Source organism: Ahaetulla prasina, chromosome 1, assembly GCF_028640845.1.
Source record: "Ahaetulla prasina isolate Xishuangbanna chromosome 1, ASM2864084v1, whole genome shotgun sequence".
In the NCBI taxonomy this organism is placed as follows: Eukaryota; Metazoa; Chordata; class Lepidosauria; order Squamata; family Colubridae; genus Ahaetulla; species Ahaetulla prasina.
Window position 1 is genome coordinate 266181326 of NC_080539.1, and position 12573 is coordinate 266193898.

General features: G+C 38.6%; 1 protein-coding gene across 1 annotated transcript in view; it reads left to right on the forward strand.

Moving 5' to 3' along the window:
• Positions 1-12573, forward strand: part of KCNQ1 (potassium voltage-gated channel subfamily Q member 1) — a 456225-nt gene that overhangs the window by 144696 nt on the left and 298956 nt on the right. Inside the window, exon 13 of the mRNA XM_058157948.1 lies at positions 1176-1296. Coding sequence (XP_058013931.1) covers positions 1176-1296 — 121 coding nt within the window. The remainder of the gene's footprint in view (positions 1-1175; positions 1297-12573) is intronic.

The following is a 12573-nucleotide window of genomic DNA, read 5'->3' on the forward strand; positions in this document are numbered from 1 at the left end:
GGACTGCATATTTCAACCTATGTGTTTTTGGTAGATTATCTCTGAGAAGATAAACATCTTTTGATGGAAAAAAGATTGCTTATCTATGCTCAGGACCACATTAAAACCCTTATAGGCCCTAAGTATTATCATCTATGTTGTGATAATAACATAGACAGTGTGGGTTATAACAGTATTGCCAGGATCTATGTTCATCATCAGTTTATTGGGAATTGGTCACAGTAAGTAATAAACTTTGAGCAAGTGGTTAAGGCAGTGGATTAGGAGTTTGTAAACCCTACATATTAGGTGGACATTCCTCAATTTTATAAGATATGTGAGAAAAAGGGCTATTGTTAAGAACATTTTATATGGGCATATACAATAATATAATCTATTACACAACCCCTAGTTCCGTGATGGCGAACTTATAGCATGTGTGCCACAGGTAGCACTCATAGCCATATCAGTGGGCATGTGAGCTCAGCTTCAGCCCCATTGGAAGTTGGGAAACGGGCCATTTCTGGTCTCCGGGGGGTGGGGAAGACCGTTTTCACCCTCCCCAGACTCCTAGAAAGGCTCTGGAGCCAGGTGAGAGAGAAAAACAGGCCTACCGGGCCATCGCGTGCCAGGAGCGGAGAGAGCAGGGTGGAGTCGCGCACATGCGCAGTGGCAGGATGCATAAAATTATGAGTGTGGGCACGCACTTGCGTGACCCCTTCCTCCTGGAATGCAATGGCAAAAAGGTTAGCCATCACTGCCCTAGTTTAAGTTTAATATATATATTTAATAAAGTGTTATGCTTTTATTTTTGTCATAAAATTCCACATTTTAAGCTTGCAAATATCCACAATTGCTGAAGCAAAATACTGTGTATCTTTTAAGGTTCATTATATTTCTTTGCTTTTGTTTAATACGTAGTGTTCTTATATCTAAAAGTACTGCTTTCTATATTACCAAAGGGGAAAAAATAGTTTACGAGGACAGACATTTATACCATAATCCCAGAGCAAAAACAACCTCATATTCTCCTTTTCTTTGAATGCACCCAGGCAGGGATACCATTTTCTTCATATTATAAACTTACATTCTGCCTTTAATTATTTTCTTTATATTCCTCAATATTTTACAGCTTTTTAAATGTTTTGTCGCACTTAGATATAGATAACCTTTATTTGCCTGTTTTTCTTCCGCAGTTAAAAGGAACTCTCCATTTTTAGAACCACATACAGGACCATTCATTAGAACAAACAGCTTTGCTGATGAACTTGACCTGGAAGGGGAGACTTTGCTGACTCCAATAACTCACATCTCACAGTAAGTCACAGAATTCTGAATACCATTAACCCCTGATTAGAGTGCAGGCTAGAAGAAGATAAACTGTGATTGTAGAACAAGGCTGTATAGAATTTCCCAGGTAGGCACATGGAACAAGCTTGATTTTTATCGTTGCATCCTTGCATATCCAACAACTTGTGCAAAAATATCTTTAGGCTATTGTTTTAATGTGAAACTAATGTTTTGATTAGACAAAACAAAAACAAACTGTGTTGCTTTCTGATGAAGGACATGTATTTAATATTGAAAGTGCATTGCTGCTGACTCACTAGGACAAACTAGTTAAATGGAACGGACTGAAATTATGTCTTTTTTGACATCTTACATCAGTTTTGTAATATTCAAAATCCTTTGCCCAAGGCTTTTGTCCTTTGTTGAACACGGTTTTATACAGATTTCTTTAATCTGTTGGGAGAGATAAAAAATTGTTATTGATTACAAATCATAATAAATGAATAAGGGGGGGGGATATATAGAAACTTGCCTTAGATGTAATCATTGAATATTCTGCTCAACTTTAGTGAAACTCTCTAGGCTGCATTTGGCTAAACTGCCCTCTCTTACACTTTCAGGTTGATCTTATTAACATCATAAATCTATTCTTAGACCCTGAAAATATTACAATGAATTAATTATCTATCTGTATACAAATAGAAAAGTGCCCATCTTGTGCAGATTACACATTTGCAATATAATACACAGAGAACTGGTTACTGATCACAAAATTCTACATGATAGAAGACTTTCAGGTATCAAGAGTAACAATACAGTAGCATGGTTCTAAAGACCTTGGTCCAGAAAGCTTTTTTATGGTTTAGTCTGAATATTCCTTCATTTAATTCTAATTCGTGTCCTGCTAAACTTCTGAAAAACCAGCATTTCAAAATTAACAAGTTGGTTTCTTATAGAACATTTTATGTACATATTCTAAAGTATCTCATGATATATAATCCAAGCATCAGCTCAACCTGCATAAACTAGTTCACATGTCAAAGTCAGATCAAATGCAGCTTTGTACAGCTTGATCCATGCTGTGTAAAAGGTGCATCATCCTGAATAATATTTTATAGGCCCAGCTGCAGCTGGTAAGGATAATGTGCTGTTGAATTTTGGACTGCAGCACTGCATATAAATTAATATGCCCCGTGGGCCTTGGAAATGAGCACGTATGAAAGAAACTGATTCCATAACCACAAAAGCGTGCACAAGAGCTGCTGTGTGGATTGGAGGCATGCACTTGGTCAAGAGTATCTGCAAACAGGTTTCACCTGAAAGCATAAAATTACTTCTCCTTGACAGGCTATATAAATCAACTGGCAACAATATTGATTACCTACTGCACCATTAGGAAACTTGCCTGGTATAAGTCAGATTAAGGAATGTGTTTAAAATATCTGTTTCCACTTAGTTTGAAAGGATTGATAAACTTGTACAGTTCAAACTTGTCAATGGCACTGCAAGTACATTGGGTTTCTGAGAACATAAGGAACAGTAAACTGGCAGCACGCTTGTGAAAATGTCACGATTTAAGAGGTCTCCAGAGTCTCCAGGTGCTTCAGACTTGGGTGTATTTATTAAGCATATGGGCTGCATATTTGGAAAGGTGAAAGCAGAAGAATCTATGACATGATTCAATATAAGACTACCGGTGCAAATGCGCAGCAATTTGTGAGTGTTTTCCTGATTTTGGAATGTGGTATCAAGGAGAGGCTTTTGTTTATACTACCATATTTTTTGGAGTATAAGACGCACCTTTTTCCCCCAAAAAAGAGGATGAAAATCTTGATGCGTCTTATACTCTGAATGTAGCCCCGCCCAGCTTCTCAAACGGAGGTTTCAGAGTCTGAAAAAAAGCCTCAGAAACAAAGCTTCAGAAACGAAGCCCCCAAATAGAGCTTCAGAAAAGAAGCTCCTAAACAGAGCTTCAGAGGCTTTTTTTCTGAAACTGTTTCGGAGGCTTTCAGAGGCAGAAAAAAGTTTTTTTCTGAAACAGAGCTTCAGAGGCAGAAAAACAAAAAAAAAAAGCAAAATTCACCTCTGGGAACAGCTGATTGGGGGTATTCTGGGAGGCCGATCCACCTGCCAATCAGCTTTTTTCTTATTTTCCTCCCCAAAAACTAAGGTGCGTCCTATACTCCGGTGTGTCTTATACTCCGAAAAATACGGTAATAGGTCTGTATTTCATTTCTAACCTCAGCTAGTTGCAACAATTGTTACCTAGATCTATGAAATGTACTTGACAAAGTTCTGTTATTATATTTTGCCCCAAAATATTTCTCCAATTCACTATGTTGCGTTACAAGAGTGTGGGAATCTTCATTTTGTTGTACTGATTCATTATCAATTAAAAATACTTCTTGTGATACAAATTTATCTCACGGAAATTTCATATAAATTTATTTATTTAATTTATTTATTTTTTCATATTTATATACCGCCCTATCTCCCTAAGGACTCAGGGCGGTTCACAGGCAGTTAAAATACATATAAATACAGATTAAAACAACGATTAAAAATTACACATAAATTTCATTAATAAGTAAAACAAATATCCATACGCTTCTATCCCAACATTTCTGTGGATAAGAGTCATTGGGATATACAACGAGGAAGTTTTGTTTCTTCTTTGGAGGTAAAAAGAAATGATACACATGACAGATAGTTAGCCTAGGCTGAGTTGTCTTAGAGCAGTTCAACGACTAAGATGTTTCCCGTAATGTCATGGTCAAATCTGCCTGGCAATTTTTTCCAATTTATTTCTCTTACAAAAGACCCATTTCTTTTTCTCCATTCCATTCAAATGCTTGAAAAAAAATTTCGAATGTCTCTCCTAGTGGAATTTTTGAGCTTCATTAATTGATGGAAATGATAGAAACAGCTTCTGGTAGTATTGTGGTTTTCTATTGTTTAGTTTTCCATAACTCAAAACACACTTCCCAATCTGAGAAAATTCTTCCTCCCTCTCTCTCTCCCTTTTCTATCCTGCCCATCTCACCTAACACTTTATGGGAGGTGCTCCTTATAAGGTTTCTCCTTGGAATTTAATCAAAGCACGAGAACCAAGAAAAGCTGCAAGCTGCCAGAAAAATGATTGCAGAGATAGATGGTTGGTATACATACGTTTGCTGCTCTGCAAGTAAACTGAAGGAGCAATGTGATTTTCCCCCTTAAAAGCAAATTCTATTTCAGCAAAATATATGAGAAATAATTGGGGGTGGGGTTGCACTGCTAGAATGCTCTTATCTGCTCTATGGTTCCTCTTTCATACAAAGATTTCATGGTCCAAGCAAAAGGATCTTTTCTTAGCACTTCCCCCATGTAGTAAAATCAGGGGAAGCAAAATGAGATCCAATATTCTCTGTCAGATAATCCCCCAGATAACCCCCCAAAATATTGTTCATTTTCAGTGCAGCCTCCAGTACGGAAAACAAGCAATATAAATAGGAATTAAAAGTGATTATTTCTCCTTGCAAATATTCTTCTAAAAATTCCTAAGAAGGAAAATTGTCCTTCAGGTATACAAATATATATGAATTTATTTAAATAGGAAAGAAGAACAAATAATTTTTCCCACTAATCCACAAATGCCTGAAGTCTAGTCGCATATGTAAGTACTAGAGCATCAGGAAACACAAGAGAGGGACACCTAACTTTCGTACTCCTTGCCATTTGCATTTTTCCTGGCCTATTAGTTCTCCTGTGGTGGAGTGGTGCGGTGGCCTAGAGGTGGAGCTCTCACCTCATAATCAGGAGGCTGTGAGTTCAATCCTAGGTAGAGGCACAATGAGAATATATCTGCTGAACAAAACTATGCATTAGTAACAGGAAGGGCATCCGGCCATAAAACACTCTGCTAGCTCCATTCAGTTGCCCAGATTCCATCGCGCAAAGGATTATGGGGTCGTTAAAAGAAGATGATGATATCTCCTGTGGTCTTGCTTTGTTTGGTATAAGTGAAAATGTGGGCATCTGCCAGGGAACAAATAATAAAATGTGTGCAATGTCATGATATAAAAGCTGCAATTTATGTACTTTGATCTTGTATTGCAACACTGGTACGTGATGGTGGCATGTCATTTTGGAATTAGAAGTCATAGAATAACAGTGTTGGATGCAACCTTGGAGGTCATCTAGTCAAACCCCCTGCTTAATAGAAGACCTTATACCATTTCAGACAAATGGCTGTCCAGTCTGTTCTTGAAAGCCTCCAGAATTGTTGGGGATTGTTACAGTGTGACTTGAGTGGAATGTGCTATGGTATACTGCAAGTAGGGAATCATATTTTAATGTTTCCACAAAATAAATCTTATAAATAAACAATTATCGATAGACAGATAAAGGATGATTTAGAGTATCTCTCCAGTCATGCTATATTTCAGTCTGTGATTAGAGTAGTTTTATTTGCTTTATTTACACGGGAGAATTTTTCAAAGGCTCAATTCTCATAATTCAGGCTCATAATTCAGAAAACAGATATTTGTTTTTGAAAACAAAAGAGGTGAGTTAAACGCTCTTACTAAAATAATGTTCTTCATATTTTTTCACAGACTTTTTTGTATGTTTTTCATAGCCCACCAATAATTATTAATTACAGAAATGATACATCTTCAGCTAATAGGACATGTATGTTATTTTATGTATACCATCTGGCCATGTCTATGTTCAGAAACTAAGTATTGCCATTAATTAGAGAAACCTAGGGCTGTAGTCTAGAACGAGGCGTTTAAAAACATCAGAAAATTCATCACGGGTAACCCATTTCTGCAATGTTGCCCCTCCAAAATATGGTTGGGTCAGGATTTCTTTTTATTTATATTTATTTATATTTCATATTTCTAAACTGTCCAAAGTTACCTTTGTTTTTTACCTTTTGCTATTTTTAAATTTTCAAATGAAGCAAATTGGGGAATAGATTGATTTCCTGTATGGCTTGTGAACTGGTTATCTATGGGACTGCCTCCTACAAATGGAATATTTTGTCCAAAATTTGTGTGCAGAGGTTACAATGTTCCAAAGTGAGAATTTTCTCTTAAGGCAGGGGTATCAAACTCACAGTGCGTCACAGTGGCATCATGTGACATATTGAGACTCCCCCCCTTCGCTAAACTGGGTGTGGGTGTGGCCCAGCACGTGATGCATCCGGCCCATGGGCCGTGAGTTTGACACCCCTGTCTTAAGGCATCACGTATCCCCAAATTGAAAACAGGTCTCTCCCTCTTGAAGGGTGGGGGAGGGTGAATTACTGGCATTGTGCAGTAAAGATTTTATTGTGGGTGTTTATATTTTCAGCTCAGGTGTGTGCTTTTATTAGTCTTATGTAATATAATAATAATAATAATATCAGAGTTGGAAGGGACCTTGGAGGCCTTCTAGTCCAACCCCCTGCCCAGGCAGGAAACCCTACACCATTTCAGACAAATGGCTATCCAACATTTTCTTTAAAATTTCCAGTGTTGGAGCATTTACAACTTCTGCAGGCAAGTTGTTCCACTGATTAATTGTTCTAACTGTCAGGAAATTTCTCCTTAGTTCTAGGTTGCTTCTCTCCTTGATTAGTTTCCACCCATTGCTTCTTGTTCTAATAAATTTAAGCAACTTACAAGTCCTACACTGTATCCTCATCATATGATGATGAGGATACAGTGTAGGACTTGTAAGTTGCTTAAATTTATTTGAAACGAGTGGCATAGAATGCATTATTGTTACCTTTTCCAACATTTATTGCTATTTAAGAATCAGCAGGCTGTCCGTCACATCTGTTATTTTGAGACGGTGCCTGAATTTAAAAAGTACATGGTGCTCAGAGCAAACATTTGTACTTATCTATGTACTGGGATCCTTGTTTGCACTGACTGGATAGCTCATATTGTAAATGATTCTTGCTTTTATCTTCCTCTCTTATTTCTAAAGGTCTTGTAAAGTCTGAGCAAATATGGCTTATTCACTTTCAAGTGGTCAGATATAATGACTGACCTGCTGTCCCCAGTACTCTGTTTACATTGCAACTAACAACATTGAAATTGTGATTTGAACACAGACAACTTTATCATTCATTGGCCATAAGGATTTGCAAGTATGAAGCAGGCAGGCACCCAGCCAAAGATCACGCAGAAGGAAGTGACACATGCCCCCATCATATGTTCAAATGCTACAGGGGCAGGTTTACTTTTATCCTCTTTTTTGTTCAGTTGTATTTTGGCTGAATGATGGCATTTCATCCATCATTTTAGGCAATGTTCTTGCAAGGCTAATCACATACTGTATATTAGTTTGATAAAGTCACTGCTGTGCCTTTATGTGTCCTTTTTAAATCTATGATGCTATTGATATGAGGAAAATTACTTCATTTATGGAAAAGGAAGAAAGGCAGGAGGCTATAGAAACATATACATAAATATAAAAGGTGGGTAAAGTGTATCCAAAATTGTATAGATCAGTGGTAGTCAACCTGGTCCCTATGGCCCACTAGTGGGCATTCCAGCTTTCATGGTGGGCGGTAGGGGTTTTGTCCGACACTGAAACACTTTCTTTTTTTTTAACTTTAATTGACTTTTTTAAAAAATTTCATAGCATTATTTAAAAACATTTTCATTAGGTTTTCATAAAATTCCACGTGACAATTTAAATTTCTGAAAATATACTATTTTTATTGCCCACGCATAAGTTTAGTTCACGTTACCTAAGTGAAACTAAATGGCGCTATAGTGTGACCGCAAACAAAAGAGCCTCATCCCAGAATAGCTCACACATCTCCCCCACACCATCCAGATGTAACAGACAAGCAGAGCTGGTAGCCAGCGCCCCCTCCAAACCCAATCCATGATGCGTGATAGGCATGCATAGACGACAATACACAGCGCATTACTATGGAACTGGTGGGCGGTTAGAAAATTTTGCTACTAACAGAGATACAAAAGTGGGCGGTAGGTATAAAAAGGTTGACTACCCCTGGTATAGAGTAAAAGAGACCTTTAAGTAGCTGCTGAAATGTGAATGAGAACATCCTCCAAAATAGAAACTCAAAATGTGATTCACGAGACGACTTCCGGTATCCAGCGGCAACGGACGTCTGGAAGGTTTCTCCTGCCTCCAGCGCCCGAATCCGGCCGCCGCCGAGGCCCTCAGGGGCCAGGTGTTCCGAAAAGGACACCTGCCGTACGGACGGCTCGCCAGGGGTCTCCCAGCCGATATACAGGACTGTGGGGACCGATGCTGGCGCGTCCTAGGCTTGGCGGGTTCGGAGGCCACAGGCGCGCCATTATTTTGGTCGTCGCCTGGGCGCTGTGCCCGTGATACCGGGCATTGGATTTATAACTGCAGCAGCCTGGTGGTGAACAGGGCACGGAGAAGAATTGAGGAGGAGAAGGAAGGGAATATCGGTGGCGTGGTGGAGTGCTCCGGAGTGCGGGGGTTTTCTCCCCTGCGGTTGGAAGGAGCACGAGTTATTCTGGAGAGGAGAACTTAAAATAAGAAGATTACGGTTTTGTGGAGCTCTGGAGAAGAGGTGATGGAGAAATTTAGGAGGGAAGGTTTGAGGCCCCCCCTCCTTCTGGGGAACAGTGGTGGCGTCCAGCTTCCGCCTTCACTATGAGAATTTTGATGACATCACTTCCCTTCGGCTTCCTGGTTGACTAACTGTACTCTGGACTCGTTGCTCCTGTGAGTGCCCCCTGGTGGATCCGGAGGAAATTACAAGGATACTGTGCTTGCCTGAGGATTTTGAATACTTTTTTTTTCAAATGGCAAAAGGTCAGAGACCAACTGCTGGAGAGATGGAGAGAATTCTGGAAAAGTTATCCAATATGGACAAGAAATTGGATGATTTGCAAAGAGGCCAAACGGAAATAAGAGCAGAAATTGTGACTATCCAAAAGGATTTAAAGGATACTCAACAAGTCTCAGCAGAAAACAAGCAGAAAGTGGAAGGTCTGGAGGGTGATATGCGGGCAGTGCAGAAAAGAGAGGAGACGACAGGCAATGCTGTGCTTGGACTACAGATGGATAAAATGTCTTATTTCCTTAGGTTTCAAAATTTGGAAGAAGTGGACCAAGAAGACTTGAGAGATGTTGTGACTAAATTGTTGGGAGAATTTCTTGGGAGAGGTGTTGATTTCATGAATTGGGATGTGGATCGAGTTTATAGAGTTAATTCGCAATATGCACGCACGCATGCAGTTCCCAGAGAGGTTCATGTCAAATTTGTGAGAAGAGAGACGAGAGATGAAATTCTTAGAAAACATAGGAGTGGGGCACTGATTTACAGGGGCAGGAGATAGCCATTCTGAGGCAGATTCCCAGACAGGTGCGTGAAAAAGAAAGAAATATTATTTTTGTCAAGCAAATTGTACCAGAAGGAGTGGGCTTCAGATGGCTGATGCCAGAGGATTGATGATTTTCCGGGAGGGCATTACGAAAAAATTAGTACAATTGTGGAGGCTACGGCCTATGTGGAGGAACACAAAGCCTTCCTGGAATCAGATGACCCAGGAATTGAAGAAGGAGGTTATAGATCATGGGGCTGAGCGGCTGCCGCTGTTGCGCCCTGGAGTTGGGTCAGGCTGAACCCAGAGTTCTGAGATCCAAAACTAGGAAGTGATAAAGATATTTGGGATTGTGTTGGTTTTCCTTATTCTCTTTTGTACGATATTCTGATTATTCTTGACTCTTCTTTATTACGTATTTAAAATTTGCAAACTTAGCTACTTCGTGTCACCTGCTTGCCTTATGGCTGTTGTATGTGTTAAAAAATTTGAGTAAAATTCTTATTTTAGATAAGAAAAATGAAAATTTACCATACCTGATATGTATTTGTATAAACCTTTTTTGACTAATAAAAACTTTTTGAATAAAAAAAAAAAAAAATGTGATTCACGTTAGGAATTATAGCTGAAACTTTATCATACAATTGTTCTTGTTTTAATCATTTAGTTGTTTCCAACTCTTGGTGACTCTATAGGCAAGTACTCTCCATACATAAAGTTCATCTTATTAATTATTTATTCTAGAAACAATACTGGAACTAATATTGTTATATCAATGCCCCAAATATCAAATTTTTATAAATGCTATTTTCTGAATTCACAAAGCACCTTTAAAAGGTAAATGAATTATGTTTTCATGTTATATATGTGATGAACGTATCACATACATTGCAGTAACATTTAAATGCAGATGTTCCACTTCTTTTAAGTAGTAAACACACTGCTTCTTTCCCAGTGTAATTTAATACTATGCTTTATGTTTTCTAAACAGCAGTATATTTTTATTGGTGGTAATTAAAGTAGTATCCAAGTGCTTTCTTATTCCGAAGTGCTAGGCTCATCTAATCAAAATGTAAGAAGCAGCTGTCTTTGTTCTTTGTCCTGAAATATTAGCTTATTTTGGACGTCACAAAAAGTTTTGGAGGAGAGATAAGAAGAGACACAATGTTTCATATTTATTTATTTGAGTTATATTGCTGTAGTCAGTGGATTTGGCTTTTGTGTTATGGGAGAAATGGCTTTTGGCTGTGATTTACATAGCATTTGGCTTAGAGTACTACATTTATTATGTTAGCAAGTGAGAACTACATGCAGTGTTATGCAAGTTGACTTCTGCTAGCTCAACAGGACTTTGCTTGCTGCCCTATGCCTTTTTCCTCACTCACCCTGTGAATATTCTCCACAACACATGGAACATATTTGGGCCATGGATTTTGTTCATCTGACAGATGATCAGCACTAGTAACCAATTGGTAATTTGTTCAACAATCCCATTTTGTTTAAACGTAAGCTCAGATTTAAAGTTAGAATTCAAAAGAAATATTTACGATGTTTTGGGCATGTTTCTCCAGGGATGTTTTTCCAAAAGTGCATCCATACAGAGAAAAACAAGGAGTGGGAGAACTGGATTCAGACATTGTCACAATTTTAGCCACAGCTTGTTGACTAAACCAGGATAGATTGTGTTCCAACATCAGGCTAAATCCAAGCCAAACAAGCCATGTTGTATCTTAGCAATGGGATGTATGCAACTTCTGTTTCCTTAGATAAAGGTAAAGGTTCACCCGCACATACGTGCTAGTCATTTCCAGCTCTAGTGGGTGGTGCTCATCTCCATTTCTAAGCCGAAGAGCCAGCACTGTCCAAAGACATCTCTGTGGTCATGTGGCCGGCATGACTAAATGCCGAAGGCACATGGACCACTGTTACCTTCCCACCAAAGTGATCCCTATTTTTCTACTTGCATTTTTTATGTGCTTTTGAACTGCTAGGTTGGCAGAATCTGTTAGCTTAACAGGCATAGCCTAGGCACAACCATGCATACTAGCCTAGGCTAGTATGCCTGTTAAGCTAACAGTGGATACTAGCCTAAGCACAACCATGTTCCCAAGGCAGACCGAACAGTGACTTACATTCTATGTAGCATTCTGTGATTTATGAAACCACATGCATATAGTAAAGGGCTAACATTATATTGTAGGAAGTTAGTGGGCCTCTTTGCTTCAAATTTAGCATGCCGTAAAAATCCAGACTCCATGTGATAACTAAGAAAGAAATTTCAGTTGTGCACCGATGTGCCCAATTTCCAAAGTTAGAGAGTCACTTGACTGCACATGATCTAACTGGTTCTAAAGGTGTTAATTGTAGTCTTTTATGTAATAGTATAAAATTCAAAGGTTAGAGGAGTCTTTAGACGTACAGGTTTGTTAAGGTTGGATTGCTATATTCCATGAATACTTTATGGAGTTGAGCTTGCATATCCGGGTCAGGCAATTTATGGAGTGTTTCTCAGAATGACTTTTTCATTCGGAATTCTTCCCTGAATTGACAGGAATGAGCCAATCATTACAAAGAGCTGTTGCTCCCTTGCCCCATAAGTAGCTAGGCAGACCTTAATTGCAGTGCAACAAGAAGAGTCAGTGAAGGGTAACAAAGCTTTGGTGATTTAGCCATTATTTAGAAACCATCTGTTTTTCATTTCAGAAATCTCAGCCACTCTTTCCCATATCAAAATTAATCAACTGCTTATTGATAAGCAGTTTTTCCACAACATCTGCTGCAATGGAGTTAGCTCTTTATTAAAATAATTATTGTTCTGGTCACAATTACTAGGCTGAAGGCCTGGTGTTATTTTTGATCTATGTTGTGTATGGACATTTAGAATGAAATACTTGTTTTCCGTTATTGAAACTGTTGTGTGAAAACTTCATACATATTGATGTATACATACAGGTAGTCTCAACTTATTGACCACAATTGAGCCCAAAATTTCTGT